Below are 20,396 nucleotides of genomic sequence, written 5' to 3'. Positions count from 1 at the left end.
CTGTATAAATGGGGGAAGACCAGGACCTGCCCCCCGCGCAGCCCCGTCACCAAATTGTTGAAAGTAAACAGAGCCACACAGAGGTAGAGAAGAGCTGGTTTATTCACGTCCTAGTCTCTGCACTGCCAGCCTCTTACACGAACGTTCTAACTGAAGCGCCCCACCAACATTCCACGGGGCTGATAACAAAGTGAAGGGGAAGGGGTGTGTGGAACATACCATTGCAGCTATAACTTATAAAGGAGATTACAACAAATACGTCTCACAATTTTTTGAGATTTTAAGCTATTGGCATTGCAAATGACAATGCCTTTTATTTAGGTTTTAAAAACCAAAACATAAATTAAAGGTATTGTCATTCGCAATGTCAATAGCTCAAACTCGCGTAAATGCGAAGCCTATTGCACTGCAGACGCTTGTTCAACTAACATTCCAAATAACACATACAGCCCTCCCAGCATATCCTCCTTTTCTAGTTAGAGTTAAAGTGGAACACCATTTCATGCAAGGCTTTCTCACTTCCTCTGTGAGTTCAAGACATTAAATTATGATTGGGAGAAAGCAGTCCTCCATCATTTGGTCCTGCTCGTCTCTTGCATCTTGCTGGATCCCCACGCTGATGGAACATGTACATACTCCAGTCAGCCAAGGCCCTGTGCCAGTAAGAGCGGTGGGGCCGGGTTGTGGGGAGGATTTCGATAGACGACGAGGGAAAACTAGTTAATTATTTAATTTTCCCTCGTAGTTGTCTGTCGAATCCACCACCAAACCGCCCCACCGCTCTTGCCTGCCGGGCCGCTGCTGACTCCAGTGTTGTCTCCATATTCATTGGGCTATGGGAAACAGCTACGACCTGTGATGAAAGACCATTTTAAGTGTGGAAAGTCCTACTGCCCCAGCCACCAGTAGTGGCCATAGCAGTTACCAATGACTCCTCTATTTTTGTTTAGACTGAATGATTTGGACATCAAAGGCTTATGACCATCCACAGAAAATAAATTGTACATCAAACTCTTTAAGTTACGGGTGGTCTACTTTCCCCACAAGGCATTTCTGCCTTCCATCTACGGTAGGTCATATCAGGTCCTGAAGGACGACATGACAGCAATGTGGTATGCCAACAAGTTGAAGGCACTGAAGCTGTGGTCTTGGGTTGAAGCTCATGATCTCTGGTTGGTCGTGAACCACCTGGTAGGCTCCCTGAAGGAGCAGGCTGATGATCTCAGTTGGTGCCATCTTGTCACTCACAACTTGCATCTTCATCCTAAGGTAGATTAGTCCATCTTGAGTAATCCTCTTGTGGAGCTCTTTGCTGCTCATGAGAACACACACCCTGCCCACAGTTTTGTGCCCTACAGTTCTTGTTGCAGTGAACCCTGGGAAACGCATTCTGCCTGAGGAAGGGATTTCCATCTTTACTATGCATTTCCTTCCAGCCCTTCAATTCTCCGACTTCTGAGAAAGCTGTGCCAGAACCATTGATGACCACATTTTGCTCTTGCAGAAAGCTGTCACTTACAGAGATGGGAATCACACGGGCCACATTACTCAAAAGCGCAGGTTTGTATTGAATAAGGATAGGTCAACAGCAGGCTCCCACCAGACAGATTTTATCAGAAGAGGACTGTTGCTTATCACTCCCTGGAGCCTGCACAATGATCTAGCACAATTTTCCTGGAATTGTCTCTTTGCAAATCAGGGAATGCCTTTCTTGTTGCTAGCTACTAATACCAATTTGACATCACAAACTCAGCTATGCTGTTGCATACACACTCCAGTTTTAAATGGCATTTTGCTGGTCTGATCCTGGAGAAGATATATATTGGGCACCAGCGCATCTCCCGGAGTCCCGCCAGCATGAAAACTGGTTCCAGGAAAACCACCATCCAGTAATGGAACCACATATGTCCCCAGCCGATGCAGAGCGAGCCAGTGTAGACATTCCCAGTGGACAGCTATGTAGAGGTGGCAGTGGCGTAGCATGGGTTGCCAGCGCCCGGGGCAGGGCAAGTAACCTTCAAATTTTCTTTTAAAATGTTGCACCCCTTTTTAAAATGTTGCACCGCTAAGAATGCCCCTAAGATTTTTGCACCTGGGGCAAATGCGCCTCTGGCCTCCCCTACACTACGCCACTGAAAAGTGACAATGTAGACTGGAAAAATAGTTTGTTTGTCCATTACTCTCACGTGCCCAGTCTTTTCCGTCTCATAGATAAAATTACAACAGTCTAGATGTGCTGTAAGTTTACATAAAGAGTACTTGGATCTTTAACATCTGCTGTTTATACAGAGCTATACCTTTACATTTCCCAAGAACCTTTTTTAACTGAATATTGGTAGTAACAGCCTTATCTTTATTGATGGTAGGACTGAAGGGTTGGTTCTGTTGAGCTGGTCTTTGGCATTCCTCTTGAGTGTGATACGGAGGAATAGTCAAAATATTTTACTCTGTACATGTTTTGTGTAACATTGTTAAATGGGTGAACATATTTACTCTTTCAAATAACATTTCTCCTGTTTCAGCCTGTAGCTACAACATAGAATTCAAGCTATTTTACCTCAGTGATTGACAGCATCAATGCGGCCATTTAAAATGTTTCTTTTTCTATTTTATCCGCTCTTTGATGCATATGTCTCAGCCTTGCTGTCTTCGGTGCATTGCACATAGTCCTTTTTGGCTGTTTCTTCCACCCACTCTCTTTTCCAAGCACAGATTGATAAAAAGCCTTTGTAAATGCAATGATACAAAATAAAAGCAGGTTGGCACTTGAATGTCTTGATTTTGTCTCTCATTAAACATACAGGGATATTAGAAGTGAATCATTGATATGACAGTGCATTGACAAGCAAACATGACAAAAGGTCTGTGAGGGGGCAAGAAGGCCACTGTAACACAAAAAAAGATGTTGTTGATAACTACTGTCAAAAATCAAATGGAGAATGGATCACTTAATACTACAGCACCAGGGTTTTTTAGAGACCTTCTTAAAACACCCTCATACACGCATGTAAGCGATGTGGTGGTATATCTTGGTTCTCCCCCAATTAACGTAGTGTGGGTGCATCACATAGGGTTTTTATAGTTGTATGCGACCTCCACCCAGAGGTAACCACTGGATATGTAGCAGTGTCCAGAAACAGTGTTCACAAAAATCTATTTGTGAGACTAAAAAATCCTTGGATCAACAAAAAGAATTTTAATAAAATATGTGATTCAAGAATTATTAAAAAAGGTTTAGTCTAGATTAGGATAGTGTAACTAGATCCTCTATGCATCAGAATTGGTATGAGTTGGTTGACACGTTTCAGCCTTGTAACGCCCAGTTAGGTCTATGAGGCTTTCTTCAGGACCAAGATGGAAATTAAAAAAATTATACAAAGAGGTGTACTTACAGGATTTGTGTAGCACAAAGGTGATTCAATTTGTTACCTTCTTTCTATCGAAGCCAGTAGTACCTGAAATGGAGAAAATAACTAGTTCTCATGTTATTCATTTAACCCTATCATCAATTTAGTGTTATCGCCACTATACATTAAATCAAAATGTTCGTTGTTGTCCTTCAAATTTATGGAGTCATAGTGCCAACAGATGTCTAAAGGCTATGTACGTAATTCATTTACTTTGCATATTTTCTTAAAAGAATACAATGGTATCTACAAGTTGTCAAGATATACAAAGCAGTGCGGCATCGCGTATATATTGGTCCTTTATTTCGATGCCGATATTTACTTGTTGACAAGAAAGGTCGCTGTACTGTTCCTACTGGGAAGTATTATCTGGCATGACCGCAGATGTTAAGGTAACATCCTGGGGCATCCATTTTGTTGGATGGAATGGCCTCACACACCCCGAAGGATGTCATGCTTCATCATCGGCAGTTGCTCCTCGTCGGGGAGGCGGTGCAATCCCCGACGGGCTCACCTCAAGAGGGGCTCTTTAGCGGAGATCTTTTTCCAACTGCCTTTTGGTGAGTGGGGGTGTGTGGACTGGACTAGAAGTGATGGTGTGTGGGATTAAAATGTAGCAAGGGGTACCTGAATATACCCACAGCGTGAAACATGTCGACCACCATCACCTTTAGCCTCAACTAGGGTCACTTGACCTAACCTGCTGACCACCTAGTGAGCCTAACCACATTTTTAACTGTAACCAGGGGACCCCCAGAATAAATAGAATTCAGGTACCCCTTGCTACATTTTAATCCCACACACCATCACTTCTAGTCCAGTCCACACACCCCCACTCACCAAAAGGCAGTTGGAAAAAGATCTCCGCTAAAGAGCCCCTCTTGAGGTGAGCCCGTCGGGGATTGCACCGCCTCCCCGACGAGGAGCAACTGCCGATGATGAAGCATGACATCCTTCGGGGTGTGTGAGGCCATTCCATCCAACAAAATGGATGCCCCAGGATGTTACCTTAACATCTGCGGTCATGCCAGATAATACTTCCCAGTAGGAACAGTACAGCGACCTTTCTTGTCTACTCTGTGTTTAACACGGACACAGCTGCTACTGGACCTTCCTCCCATACCCCCCCTGGGAGGTAAACAGTGTCCGTTGACCTATGGGTCACTTCTCCAACTCCCCCCTTTTTTGATAGAGATATTTACTTGTTGCCAAAATGCCCAATGTTATTCTCTGGTGATTCCTTCCGCTAAAATTTAGGAGTGTCTATTCAGTAGATGTTAAGTGTGTAGTTCTCAACTCATGGCTGTGCATGTGTTACTACTCTCAGTGTTCGTGACCAAAACTCCCATGAGCCAATGCCCTTATAAAAACGTCTTTCCAAGCTCTAATGTCAAGCGCCTTTTCAAGCGCCCTTTTCAATTACGCAGCAATGTTAGCATAATATTACAGTTCGCGTGCCTCAGAAAAACGCGACCGAAAGCTAATAAACCTTAGTCGACCCATACCTTTTGGAGCTCGAAAGTTGCTTCCTTCGGGGGTTCTAGAGAAAGTTTCTCATTTGTCTGCAGTATAAATATAGACATTTTAGTACCGGTCTTACTTGGAATTTTCTTAGATGAAATCCTCGGCATGTTTGCTCTTACCACCAATCCGGATTTTCCCTGCTTGTGCTGTGTCTGCCCCCGGAAGTGGAGGGTGATATTTTCTTAGTCCTTTTTCAGTTCATAGCACCTGAGAACACTAAAGAAAGACTATGTAGAGCGATTGTGTTAGATTTTAACATTCAAAAGAGGGACTCATTGCAAATTTATGATGCATATTCAAAATGTGGTCACTTAAATTGATTATGTGGTGACTGTTTTTATTTTATTTACTCTGAGTTCAAAAAAGTAGTTTCTTAATCAGACATTCTAGTTCTTGTAATAAGTGTGTTCAATTTAGTTGAAATATTCAGTATATGTTATATTTTAGGTACTCTTTATTGATTCTCAAGGGTTGGACAATTTAGGAAATAATTTCTTAACCCTTTATCTCATCAAATCAAGACAAATCATGAGAGTTGATACCACGGTATGTCATCATTCATTCCTTGACTATTTGTTTTTAGACAACTCACCCATCTTTGTTCTCTTTCAAATAGAGTTCTCTCTGCATTGTTGTCCTTAATGGTTAGCATCTCTATTATTGTCCATTTCAAATCATCTGCTTTATGGTTGAAATCTAAAAAGTGTTTACTCATTTTTGTTGTTTCTTTTTTTGTGTTGATGTTGCTTTTATGTTCGCCAATTCTCACTTTAGCTTTGCGACACGTCATCCCGATGTATGTAAGTCCACACGGACATGTAATCATATAGATTACATGCGATGAGTTGCAATTTGTATGCTGGCGTTGCGTCCAGACAAAATTTTCGGACAATGATAGTGTTTTTGATGCTGATGTTAATTTGAATACAGTGCAAGCACCACACAGGTAATGTCCAATTATTGGGACCATGTTCCAAGATCTCGTGATGCTCCCAACTCGAGTATGGACTAATAAATGTTTCAAATTCCTGGTTCTGGGATTGGCGAACCTTGGTTTCTGCCATTTCAAATTCCCTGATGTGATAATTTTCCAATTTTTACTGATTATCTTCTTTACTTCATTACATGCTGTGTTATAAGTTGTAACACAAGTAATTGAATTTTCTTCATTTTCTTTAGGGGTAACATCTAGAAAACACTCCTGTGGTTGGTGTCTTGCTCTTTTCGGGCATTTCTGTATGATCTTCCTTGGATAGGCTGTATTGGCCAATTTGATAGTTAGGTCTTTGGCCTGAATTTTGTGATCTTCTAGTTTGCTACAATTGCGTTTTAATCTCAAGAATTGACGATATGGCAAGTTCTCTCAATGGTTTCGGATGGAAGCTTTTGTATGATAATAAGCTAATTTTGGCTGTTGGTTTATAGTATGTTTTTGTTTGGATCTTGCTATGTTCCATATACAGAGATATGTCAAGGAAGTCCAATTCTTTTTTGTCTGCAGTAAAAGTGAATTTCAGACATTCATCTCTCTCATTCAGCCAATTGATGAATTCTTGCAAATTGTTCTTGTTATTCTGCCAGATGACAATGATGTCGTCTATAAATGTTTTCCAAAATAGGATTTGGATAAAGAAGGGACTCGTATTGTTCAGGACATATTTAGCTTCGAAGTCATTCACATAGAGCCCTGCTACCAAAGGCGCTTCCCATGGATGTACCATGGTTTTGCACAAAAAGCTTTCCGTCATCCTCAAAGTAGTTTTCTTTTAAGGCCAATTTACAACATTCTAGTAAAAAATGTTCAGGTGTTTTGTACTCCAACCTGTCAACAAAAAGGATAGTTTCTAGAGCTTCCAAGGTCTTTTGTTGTGGGAGACTCATATGTAGACTTTCTAAGTCTAGTCCTACTAAAAGCATTTCTTCTTCATTATATTGTGTATTGATCAATTGGTTTAGTAAGTCACTAGTATCTTTCAAATAGGTGGGAGTCCTCTGTACTAGTGGTTTCAAAAATTGGTCTGCAAATTTTGATAATGGTTCGAGCACTGAACCTTTGCCAGAGACAATTGGTCTCCCTGGCGGCGGCACTTTATTCTTATGTGTCTTCGGCAAAGAATAAAAATAAGGTGTTCTTGGATTTTGTGCAACTAGGTAATCTGCTCCATTTTTTGTTATCCATGCATTCATCTCTGCCTCATTAACCATTATTTTATTGGTATTTTGTAGTCTAGTGGTTGGGTCTATAGAGATTTGTTTACAAAACGTTGTGTCTGAAAGAAGGCTGAGGCACTGTTCATCATATCCCTTCTTGTCAAGGAGAACTATGCCTCCACCCTTATCGGCGGGTTTCATTATTAGATTGTCATTGTTCTTCAACTTGTCAAGTGCTTTTTGTTCCATTTTTGTTAGGTTGATGAATGGTTTCTCTTTCAAGACTTCAATCTCTTTAGCTTCTTTCATAATAGCTTGTTCAAACGTTAGTATCTCCATGGGAATCATACTGTTTGGGGGATTGAATGTGGATTTCCTTCTCAGGTTAGTATCACCCTCTGGTCTCATGTCCTCCTTTCCTTCAAAGAAAGCTTTAAGTTTTAACTTTATACAGAACTCTGATAGTTCGCATCTCAATTTAAAGGTGTCTAAGGAGGGGGAGGGCAAATCCCAAACCTTTGTTTAGTACTCGAACCTGGTCATCCGAGAGCACTATATCAGTTAAATTTACTATTAGTTAGTGGCGCTAGGGGGCGCACGGCGACATGGCTGCCTGAGAAGCAGCTCCGTCGGGCGATCGCCAATTGTGGTGGTTTTCGCCGCTCCCGCCCGGGCAACTGACCCCTCGGCAGCCTAGCGGGATGTCTGAAACGGTGGAGCACATAGCGTGATGAAAATCAGCCACCGGCGGACCAAGACAACCCTATAATCCGCGATTGTCCGAGGAGAGGGGTCCGGGCGCCTGACAAGATGGCCGCCGTGTTGTGACATACTTGCAACAGACGAGCGAAGAAAAATCGCCACGCTAATGTCCAGGAGCAGGAACACATGGCGGAGGTAGGAATCTGAGGGCTATCCTCCCCGCTACCGCTGCATACGACACTGTGACGCTGCAAAGCCCCTAACTGACACGTCCAGGCACTGGAGGTAATGCCTGACAACATGGCGGCGGCAACGCGAAAAACGCGGGCATTATCGAGCACTTCCCGACTCCGGTAGCAGAGGGGAGACACTAGCGGTGGCTGGATGCAGCAGAAAAGTGATCGTCTAACGGAGGGGTGCCCTGAGTGGTGAACGGCGCGAAGAGATAACACAGGGGTGGACATATCAGCGCTCCTGCAGGGTGAGAGGTGCTGGCTACTGGCGGTGAGCGCTGGGAGGAACGCGCGATCTACGGTGGACAGTGAGACCTTCTATCTGCATGGGCTCGCCCTTAAATGTGAAGACCTGTGGCTGCCACTACCAAACCTCATCAGCCTAGGTGATCGGGTCGCTGCATATTCATGTGACTGCTGAGCATAGCGTGTCCCCCCAAGCGACCACGTGTGAGGCGGCCCCTCTTGGTGGGACGCTGGCAGACCCCCAGTAGGCAAACCGGCGAGGGACACACGGAGAGTCAACGACTGGCATACGTTGTGCCTGCTGAAGCGTCGCGCCAGCGTGGCTGACTGCCTACACTAATCACTGAGTGTGGGGTGAGTGTGCTGACCACAGACCAACGACACACCGCCTGTGGGAGCAGGGAGGCCTGTGGTGAAATCTGCGCTGCGGGCTACCGCGCTGAGGCAATTTCTCTGCACAGCTGGGAGGCCAGTAGTACGCCACGTGGAGGAGGTTTACTAGGCGGCACTCGCCCCAAGGCTGGGGTTCAACACGGCGTCGGCGACCAGGCAGACGAGGGCTTCGGGGTCCACGTGCAGGAAGGCAACCTCCTCACCCGCAAGCATGGGCAAACCGGACAAGCATCAACAGAAGCTGCCTTTTGAAACGAAGAAAACGCAGAAATCCACTGACGGGGTGCCGGAGGAGGAGACAGGTCAGGCGCCCAACAACAACATCGAAAAGATCCTGCTAGCGATACAATCAAACCTGCAGGACATCAATGGCAAGTTGGACAACTTAACTTGTAGGATGGACACCATGGCAGCGCGACAAGAAAAGCATGGGGAGAGGCTGGACGAGGCCGAAACACGGATATCCGCAGTCGAAGATGAGGCGCGGGCCTCCACCTCAAAATGCACAGATATGGAAAGACTACTGGAGGTTATTAAGGCGAAGGAGGAGGATTTAGAAGCGCGCTCGAGGCGCAACAACGTGCGAATCACGGGCCTGCCGGAGTCCACCAACACAGGCCGCATGGAAACCTACGTGGAAACGTTGTGCAGGGATCTGTTCGGAGCTGAGGCCCTGTCACCCCTCTTTATTGTGGAGCGTGCACATAGATCGCTGGCCCCGAGACCACCGCCCGGTGCCACGCCGAGACCAGTTGTTGCGCGTATCCTCAACTATCGAGACAGGGACACGATCCTACGGCTAGCAAGAGAGAAAGGGAAGATCCAGCATCAAGGGAACTCCTTGGAATTCTATCCAGACCACACAGTTGCAGTCCAGCAGGCCCGAAAAGAATATACTGCAGTAAAGACCAAATTGCGTGAGTTGAACATTGTCTACTCCATGATGTATCCGGCTCGCCTCAGAGTGGTGTGAAAGGAGAAGGCGACAATACTACCGACTCCGAAAGCAGCACAAGAATTCGTCAAAAGGGTCCAACGAGAGATCAGGGACAATGCGCAAAATGATCAACGACAAGACTCGGACTAACAATGAAGGGTTGTTACATGGCATGCCACTGGTGAGTGTACAAATCAGTTACTATATCATGCGTTTTAGCATGACCCTTACTTTCCGCACTTGCCTGGACTGCTGCACACTTGCTTTCTAGTTTGCCTGGTGGTGGGGTTGACTTAACATACGCAGAGTGCCTGGGTGGAGAGATCCAGTTGGGACTAAGGGGCCTCTGATCGGAGATGCGACTCACTACTAACTTTGCACTGGGAATGCATTACAACTCATGCACACCACATGGGGCGGTGTTGGAATAGGCAATGGAATAACACTGTCATCAGGAGGCGATTACTCACTGCAGGCAACTGCGCAAATAGCGAGATGCTGGCCCTTTGTCTACTATGCTCTCTCGATATGATGGAACTGTGGGGGGCGTCTGTCACTGACTGGGGGAGAGCCCTAATGCACTCTGCGCGGCGAGCAGTAAGGGTGTGAAGTGAGGAGTAATGTGCCTTTATGACGAACTATCGAGACTGCAATGATTACTCACCTTGCCGGAATTGTCGCTCAGCCGGTGGCTTGGTTATTGGTTGTTCGGGGGGTTGGGGGGGCAGGGGGGGGCGGCGGGTATACACCTGAACTGCGCTTCATACAGCTTCTTTAGCATCGCCCACACCTGTACACCAGGTGGTGAGCTGTGCCCCTGGCGGACCTCCACGAGGGTATTACCCAATAAGAGTTTGGTTCTAGCACTATGTTACTGTTTGGGGGAGTTTTGAATTGGTGCACTGAACGGGAATGGCTTCGGCAGGTTGGGGTTGCTGGAGTGGGTGGGTTCTGGGGGGGCGGGATGTATGTTTGTACTGTTAGGCCGACAGAATGTGTAATGTCTTTTTGTACTGGTTCCGAGTTGATCACCGCTACTACTGGCATGTTTGGAGCACCTACTAGGGAGATGCTCAAGGTCCTTATGCAATTGATTAGTATTGAACGCTCATGCATATTGTCATTGGAAATTGATGGGGACGAGGGAGGTGGGTAGAAGCAGTTTAAACATACTAACCTGGAACATTAGAGGTTTCTCACAGCCACGCAAAATACGACAGATTTTTGCAAGCCTGACGAGGTGGAATGTGGACATAGCATTCCTACAGGAATCTCACCTGGCCCCGAATTCACAAGCACACCTGGGGGCAAGATGGGCGGAGGAGGTTTTCAGGGCCTCATACTCTTCTTACTCTAGAGGGGTGATCATTCTGGTGAAACGAGGGGTGGGATTTGTGAGTCACGAAGTCACACGGGACCCTGAGGGCAGGTTCTTAATGGTTTCAGGTACACTGAGAGGGCAGAAAATTACTTTACTAAATGTATACGGTCCCAACACAGATGCCCCTGATTTCTTCAGGGAGTTATGGGGGCACCTACAGAAACACAAGAGCGCACATATATTATGTGGGGGGGATTGGAACGTGACACTCCGTGACGGTTTAGACCGTTCTGCTAATTCGGTGGAACAGCACAAGCACTCACGCACGATGGTGGGACACATGATGAAGGATTTGGGTATGGTGGATCTATGGAGGTTGAGATACGCTGACGCATCTGGGGCCACGCACATTAATGCTTCCCATAACAGCTGGTCCAGGTTGGATTACTGGCTAGGCTCCTCTGAACTGGCACTATGGGTTAGACACTTGCAAGTGCTTCCTCGAACGCTGTCTGATCACAATCCTATCTTGCTACAGCTGGACGTTCCACGATACACCCCCCCTCCCTTTCAATGGCGCTTTAACGCGCGCGCTCTAACTGATGCCGTTTATGCAGAAACGATTCAGAGGGCAATTAGAGATTACTTTGACCTCAATGCCCCATCGACGGCTGATCCTGGCATTCTCTGGGAAGCATTCAAGGCCACGATAAGAGGGGTCTGTATAAGCACCACAATAGGGGTTCTGAAGGATATTAGAACACAATTGCGCAGATGCGAACAGCAAATGAGGGACCTGGAATCCCTATATGAGTCCACTCAGGATATCACACACCTGGCCCGGCTTCGCGAAATACACACAGAACACGAGGCCTTTTTAGACTCTGAATTGAAATATTTAAATCGCACGCATGTGGCTAGAGCGTTTGGGGAAGGTGGTCGGCCGGGTGCGGTATTGGCTAGGAAGATCTGCACTGGTCGAGGCCAGACTACGATACTTAGGGTAAAGAACGGGGAAGGAGACGCGCAAACCCATGCTACTGACATACTGAACTGCTTTGTAAAATCATTTGGGTCCCTATACAAATCCCAACCCACTGCTCCGGCGGAGGACACGTACGCATACCTGCACGATGTAGCGATAGGGTGGCTGTCAGATGCACACAGGGAGTACCTAGCAAGGCCTATCACGACAGATGAGGTTAAAGAGATAATAGGCTCACTTCCAAATGGCAAGGCACCTGGCCCGGATGGGTTCACCCCCGAATTTTACAAACAATATGCGGATGTGTTGGCACCACACTTGGTAGATATGTATGGCACCTCCTTTGAGAAAGGCATACTTCCCCCCACGTTACGCGAAGCCATGATTATAGCTCTCCTGAAACCATCTAAAGATCCGGAGGAGTGTGACTCGTACCGACCGTTATCTTTAATCAACGTAGATTCTAAAATTCTTGCTAAGCTTATAGCCAAGAGACTATCGCCACTGATGACTAGTCTGGTACTACCGGATCAGTCTGGCTTTGTGCCCACCAGGTCAACAGCACATAACACCCGGACTCTATTTGCACTGTCGCATTATCTACAACCTTCAGTCAAAGCTGTAGCGGTCATGCTAGACGCGGCGAAGGCATTTGACTCTATTGAATGGAGGTATATGATCACTGTCCTCAATAGAATGGGGTTCCCTAAACGTTTTGTGCAATGGGTCACCCTACTTTATACGAAACCAAATGCCAGGGTCAGAATTAATGGGTACATTTCGGACCAATTTGCGATTGAGCGAGGGACGCGGCAAGGCTGCCCACTCTCGCCGCTATTATTTGCATTAGCACTAGAACCTTTGGCGTGTCTGATACGACAGAACTACAGGGAATCGGCACTGCACTTCATTGCCAGGCCACTTCACATCTCCTTATATGCAGATGACATGTTACTATATGTCCGGGACCCGGAGACTCATTTGAACGCCATACTCAGAGAATACATCAGGTTTGGGGGACATTCGGGTCTAGCCATAAATTGGTCCAAATCATCTATAATTCCACTCACGGACACCACTTCTGAGTTTGTGGTGGACTTTCCACTGGGTTGGCAACAGGACCCGATACGGTACCTAGGGGTCATGTACCACAGGGACCCGGATGAGGTGCTCAGAGCAAATTACGGAGTGGTACTGGCGAAACTGGAAGACAGTGTAAAACGTTGGATACACCTGCCCCTTTCATTAGCGGACAGGATAGCGATTGTCAAAATGAACATACTGCCAAAGCTGCTATACCTGTTTAACAACATACCGATCACTCCACCACAGGCTATCTTCCGACATATAAACTCCTTGGTGCGGACCCTGATTTGGGCGGGTAAGCAGGCACGTGTGGATCTACAGACTCTGCACCTCCCGCTTGCAAGGGGTGGCTTTGGGGTACCGGACTTTCTCCTGTATTACTTATGCGCACAGGCACAATATGCGGCGTATTGGTATCACGCAGTTCCATACCTCGCCCACACCGCTATAGAGGAGAGCGACGCACACCCTATTCCACTCACGGCTATCATCTCACACACCCGCCCCCCATTACATGCTAGGGATATCAACACGGTAGATGCCACGGTCAAAGCCTGGCATAAATTAGGGCAACTGGCACACAAGACCCCGCTATATGCACCAGCCATGATGCTACACCACCACCAGGAGCTCTCGGTAACTGGGGAGAGCGTCGGAATGTCTCTACTGGCCAAAGCCGGTATCGATAGGATGGGAGACGTGTTCCAAGATGGGGAATTCGTGGGCTTAGACAATCTAAGTCATGTTAGTAACCAAACATCTATGTTCCGTTTTACATATTACAGACTCACTAGAGCCCTGAGAGAGCACTACCCCACGTTCCCTTCAGAGCCGCAATGCCTTGCGCCACTGCAGCTGTTAATCACGACTACTGATTTATCACACCTGGTGTCCAGGCTGTATTCGGCCGCACAATTGGAACTGGACGGACAAGTGCTGAAAGCGAAAGAGCGGTGGGATGCACTACTGGACACACCATTATCTGCTGAGGAGTGGGCTAGCACATGCGCTCTGACACAAATACTCACACCGAATGGCAATCTGAGGCTGATTCACTTTAAATTCCTCCATCAAGTATATTACACACCAGAGAAGCTGTTTAAATTTGGGCTTCAAGAGGAGGACAGATGTAAAAGGTGTAACAAGGAGGGTGCGGGTTTTGCACATTTGGCATGGGACTGCGCCAAGGTGGAAGAATACTGGGGACAGGTGACTAATGCTTTATCTATCATGTTGGAGGGAGAGGTACACTGCACACCCAAAGTCTGTTTACTGGGGATAGTGCCGCAGTTTAGAGCCTTGAAGAAGAAGTTCTGTGCGATAGCACTCTTGTTGGCTAAAAGACAGGTGGCGCAATGCTGGCATAGTCGCAAAGTGCCGAAATTAAAAACGTGGTTGCACGACATGTCCACTTGTCGTGACAAGTTACAAACTTACGAAGAATTGCTGCCAGCTAAGTCACGTCCAAAAAACATGTGGATTTATCTGGAGGATTACCTGACATCACTGCAGGATGCTGAGGAACTTCCACACATGGACTGAATGGGTTGCATGGCTGCATGAGTACTGACGGGACAGGTGTGAGGTGACGGCGGGAGGAGAGGGACTTTAGGTGTATCTACACGACTGCTGGGTAGTACATTAGGATTACACGATACGGCCGAATTGGGGTATGTTGTTTAATGTTCTTGTTATAAAATGTGAAAAAAGTGAGACTCAGTTCGAATGTCAGCTATTAACCATAAGTGAGATACCCTGCAATATTCTGGAACTTGTGTAACATTGGATCACAATGATGGTTAATGGAATGAACGTAGCGGGCCGGCCTCCGGGTTGTAGGCTCATGCTGTGTCAAATGCTTGATTTTCAATAAAGGTCTTGCGCAAAAAAAAAAAAAAAAAAGAAAAAAATTTACTATTAGTGATTCATTCCACTCGGGCCTACTTTCTCTTTTTACCTGCTCCATGTCATCATATGGAGTGGTTGTTCGTTCCACTTTATTCCTCTTCGTCTCCCTCTCGGCAGATTTTGGCTTCTCCTAGAAAAGTTGGTTGTTGTGTGTTCTCTTGCCCCATCATCAGAGGGCCCATCATTTGTGGTGGCGGTGGTATTCCGTGGTTATACGGATTCATCCAACCTCCATAATTTGACATGTAAGGTTGAAAGTATGGCATTCGTTGGTTATAATAGTTCGGTGTCTGCCATCTGTTCGTTCTCCTTCGGGGTTGATTCCGGTATTGATTTCGGCCTCTTCGTGGGGTGTAGTCATCTCCGCTCCACTCAGAATTATCAGAGGAGTTGCCTCCTGTAGATTCATTATCAGTGGTTTGTTCAGGCATGGTATAATCTTCTTTAGAGTATGGGTGCATCTTCTATTGTGTAAAGCGCTTCAGGTCCTTTCCTAATTTCTGTAGTTTACTTTGAGTAATGAATTCTCTTGTTTCTATCATTTCTTTATTTCTTCCAATCTTTTTTTGTATACTGATATATGGACTACTGTCTTCAATTTTGGTTCACTTATTTGGATTTTTACTTCTAGGGCTTTTGATAGTCTTGAAGCTGTTTTAATTAGTAAGACCAAGTAGTCACGTGTGCATCTCCATGAGATTGAGGACTAATCTTTTCTAAAAACCAAATCATGTAGAAAGATGCGGGGCTCATTTTGTACCAATAATCCTCTTGGAGCAGCACTAGCTCTGAGGTATTCACGCATTATCAAGCCATGAATTGCTGTTCTCACTTATTCTCTTTTTGTCTCTGAAAAGTCATCCCACTCACTTGTTTGTGCCAATGTATGAGTTAGGCCTAAATTTTGAAATAAGGGTGGTGCTGATAAGATTTCACTTATATCATCCTCAGTATAGCTCAGTCCAGTATTTTCCGTAATTTTTGTTGACGATGTATCCTTCAAAGAGCTTCTCTCACAATTTTGCGGTCTCAGATACTATTCAACAGATTAATTCTTACAGCTGTGCGCTGCTTAGTAATTCATCAGTCAAAATAAGGGTGGCAGAACTTATAGATCCATTCAGCTTCCAGGCTATATAATCAAAAATCAGATGGAGAATGGATCACTTGATACTACAGCACCAGGGTTTTTTAGAGACCTTCTAAAAAACCCCTCATACAACCACGTAAGCGATGTGGTGGTATATCTTGTACTAGAATGCTGTAAATTGACCTTAACAAAAAACTACTTTGAGTATGGCAGAAAGCTTTTTGTGCAAAACCATGGTACATGTAGAGTGGTGTTGCTCACTGGTTAGAGGTGGCAGACCTGGAAGCAGACCCGGAAGCAGAGGTCGGCCTGGGACCAGGGTTCGATTACCGACGCGGCAGGGTCTTGGGCCATGGTCAGCGGACTCTATACTTCTCGCCTCGATGCCTACTCCAACCATGGGCCCCACTCAGCAACTCTGGGCAATAGCTGGCTTAATCTCTACTAACGGCCCCATCAGCGCCGGGGATGCTTGTCTTCACCTTGGAGATGCCCAGGAGGGACCATCTCACAAGGAAAGCCAGGATGGGTTCCCCAGCAGTATACAGCGCCGGGACGCCCTTTTGCTTGGGCAGCTGTGTGCTTTACAAGTATACAACATTTACCATTTAACATCGATGGGAAGCGCATTCGCGCCTTCAGAAGCAAGGCTCTATGTGAATTACTTCAAAGCTAAATATGTCCGGAACAGTACTAATCCCTTCTTTGTCCAAATCCTATTTTGGAAAAGATTTAAAGACAACAGCATTGTCATCTGGCAGAATAACAAGAACAATTTGCAAGAATTCATCAATTGGCTGAATGAGAGAGATGAATGTCTGAAATTCACTTTTATTGCAGACAAAAAAAGAATTGGACTTCCTTGACATATCTCTGTATGTGGAACATAACAAGATCCAAACAAAAACATACTATAAACCAACATACAAGAATAGCTTATTATCATACAAAAGCTTCCATCCGAAACCATTAGGAGAGAACTTGTCATATGGCCAATTCTTGGGATTAAAAAACGCAATTGTAACTAACTAGAAGATCACAAAATTCAGGCCAAAGACCTAACTATCAAATTGGCCAATAGAGACTATCCAAGGAAGATCACAAACAAAAGCCAGAAAAGAGCGAGACACCAACGACAGCAGTGTTTTCTAGATGTTACACCTAAAGAAAATGAAGAAAAGTCAATTACTTGCGTTACAACTTATAACACAGCAGGTAATGAAGTAAAGTAGATAATCAGTAAAATTATCACATCGGGGAATTTGAAATGGCAGAAACCAAGGTTCGCCAATCGCAGAACCAGGAATTTTAAAGATTTATTAGTCCATACTCGACCACAGATCAGATCTGAAGTTGGGAGCATCACTAGATCTTGGAACATGGTCCCAATAATTTGACACTACCCGTGTGGTACTTGCACTGTATGCAAATTAACATCAGCATCAAAAACACTATCATTGCCCGAAGATTTAGTCTGGACGCAACGCCAGAATACAAATTGCATGCATCTATATGATTACATGTCTGTGTGGACTTTAATACATCGGGATGACGTGTCGCAAAGCTAAAGTGAGAATTGGTGAACATAAAAGCAACATCAACACAAAAAAAAGACACACCAAAAATGAGTAAACACTTTTTAGATTTCAACCATGAAGCAGATGAATTGAAATGGATAATAATAGAGATGCTAACCATTCGGGACAACAATGCAGAGAGAACTCTATTTGAAAGAGAAGAAAGATGGGTGGATCGTCTAAAAACAAATAGTCAAGGAATGAATGATGACATACCGTGGTATCAACTCTCATGATTTGTCTTGATTTGTTGAGATAAAGGGTTAAGAAATGATTTCCTAAATTGTCCTACCCTTGAGAATCAATAAAGAGTACCTAAAAGATAACATATACTGAATATTTCAACTAAACTGAACAAACTGATTACAAGAACTAGAATATCTGATTGAGCAATTACTTTTTTGAACTCAGTGTGAATAAAATAAGAACAGTCACCAGATAATCAATTTAAGTAACCACATTTTGAATATGCATCATAAATTAACAATGAGTCCCTCTTTTGAATGTTAAAATCTACCACAATCGCTCTACATAGTCTTTCTTTAGTGTTCTCAGGTGCTATGAGCTGAAAAAGGACTAAGAAAATATCACCCTCCACTTCCGGGGGTAGACAACACAAGCAGGGAAAATCCAGATTGCTTGTAAGAGCAAACACGCCGAGGATTTCATCGAAGAAAATTCCAAGTAAGACCGGTACTAAAATGTCTATCTTTATACTGCAGGCAAATGAGAAACTTTCTCTATAACCCCCGAAGAAGCAACTTTCGAGCTACAAAAGGTATGGGTTGGAGAATGTTTATTAGCTTTCGGTCGCGTTTTCCTGAGGCACACGAACTGTAATTTTATGCTAACATTTCCACGTAATTGAAAAGGGCGCTTGAAAAGACGCTTGACATTAAAGCTTGGAAAGACGTTTTTATAAGGGCATTGGCTCGTGGGAGTTTTGGTCATGAAGACTGAGAGTAGTGACACATGCACAGCCATGAGTTGAGAACTACACACTTAACATCAACGTATTTGAATTAATAAATTCAACTGATTAGACACACCTAAATATTAGCAGAAGGAATCACAAGAGAATAACATAGGGCATTTTGGCAAAAAGTAAATATCGGCATCGAAATAAATGACCAATATATACGAGATGCCTCACTGCTTTGTATATCTTGACAACATGTAGATACCATCGTATTCTTTTCAGAAAATATGCAAAATAAATTAATTACGTACATAGCCATTAGACATCTGTAGGGACTATGACACCATGGATTTGAAGGACAACAAAGAACATTTTGATTTAATGTATAGTGGCGATAAAACTAAATTTGCAAAACCTCAGTACTATGCTCACAGCTGTTTCGCATTTATATTTAGAAAGATGTCACCTAATAAGTGAATATAGATAAAAGAAAATGATGATAGGGTTAAATGAATAACATGAGAACTAGTTATTCTCTCCATTTCAGGTACTACTGGCCTCGATAGAAAGAAGGTAACGAATTGAATCACCTTTGTGCTACACAAATCGTGTAAGTACACCTCTTTTTTTAATTTCCATTTTGGTCCTGAAGAGAACCTCATAGACTCGACTGGGCGTTACAAGGCTGAAACATGTCGACCAACTCTGACCAATTCTGATGCATAGAGGATCTAGTTACACGATCCTAATCTACACTAAGGATTTTTTAATAATTCACATATTTTATTAAAATTCTTTTTCTTGATCCAAGGATTTATTTAGACTCACAAATAGATTTTTGGGAGCACTGTTTCTGGACACTGCTACATATCCAGTGGTTACCTCCGGGTGGAGGTCGCATACAACTATAAAAACCCTATGATGATGCACCCACGCTACGTAAATTGGGGGAGAACCAAGATATACCACCACATCGCTTACGTGTGTATGAGGGTTTTTTGAGAAGGTCTCTAAAAAACCTGGTGCTGTGGTATCAAGTGATTCATTCTCCATTTGATTTTTGATTATATAGCCTGGAAGCTGAATGGATCCATAAGTTCTGCCTCCCTCATTTTGATTGATTAGTTGATAACTACTGAACATCTTTTGTGAAAATACCTTTGTTAACCAATAATGGTCAGTTGAATGCGGTTCTATGGTTTATCTTCGATATTCTATATTGGCATGTCCTAGTTCTTTGTGAAAAACACTTAGGTCAAAGACACTCTGAAACATTCACTTATTTCTGTTTTTATTTAATCAGATTGGCATCGCGCAATATAGATGGCACAGACGAAGAACTATCTCGGATATTATCCAGCGAAACATAATCGGAGAATATTGCAAATATATATGTTTTAAGTTCAGCCTAGAATTAAGGTGCTCATTCCTGCAGAGAAATATCCAGTTCTCCATTAAGTCACTAATGTGTAAGATATGATCAGTTACATGAATTCAGCGATGTAAGGACTTTAACAGAACCTGTGTGCTTACTGAATGTTAAACTGATCACTCATGTGTATATAAAGTCCCAATAATGTAAAAGGATATGTCAGTAAAGTTTAAACAACCCTAGCTCTTTGTGATCTGCACTTGTCCCATGTGACTCAACCAGTAAAGCAGCCACTTGCAATATGGAAACCTACACTGTTGCAAAATAAGTGTACCAACTATTTGTAATAGGTTAAATTAAGTTACCCATATGTATGCCCCTAGTAAGTCCAGCTTAACATTTTCCAGTTTTTTTGTAAATGAAGGAATCCTTGGTCGATTTTTTCGAGTAAGATAACTTTCAGAATTAACCCCTTCGACGCTCATGACGAGCTCAGCTCGTCATGAGGTACACCTCTCGTACACTCATGCCGAGCTGAGCTCGTC

General features: G+C 44.2%; 1 protein-coding gene across 1 annotated transcript in view; it reads left to right on the top strand.

Annotated features, from left to right (window-relative positions):
• Nucleotides 1-19,928, top strand: part of LOC147668727 (MFS-type transporter SLC18B1-like) — a 1,155,733-nt gene extending 1,135,805 nt beyond the window's left edge. The window contains exon 14 of the mRNA XM_086948472.1: nt 19,783-19,928. Coding sequence (XP_086804598.1) covers nt 19,783-19,849 — 67 coding nt within the window. The 3' untranslated portion in view covers nt 19,850-19,928. The remainder of the gene's footprint in view (nt 1-19,782) is intronic.
• Nucleotides 19,929-20,396: the final 468 nt, after the last annotated feature.

The sequence above is a fragment of the Lissotriton vulgaris genome, unplaced genomic scaffold (assembly GCF_964263255.1).
Source record: "Lissotriton vulgaris unplaced genomic scaffold, aLisVul1.2 SCAFFOLD_386, whole genome shotgun sequence".
Taxonomy (NCBI): Eukaryota; Metazoa; Chordata; class Amphibia; order Caudata; family Salamandridae; genus Lissotriton; species Lissotriton vulgaris.
Note: the sequence above shows the minus strand (reverse complement) of the source record. Positions and strands in the feature narration are given on the sequence as shown.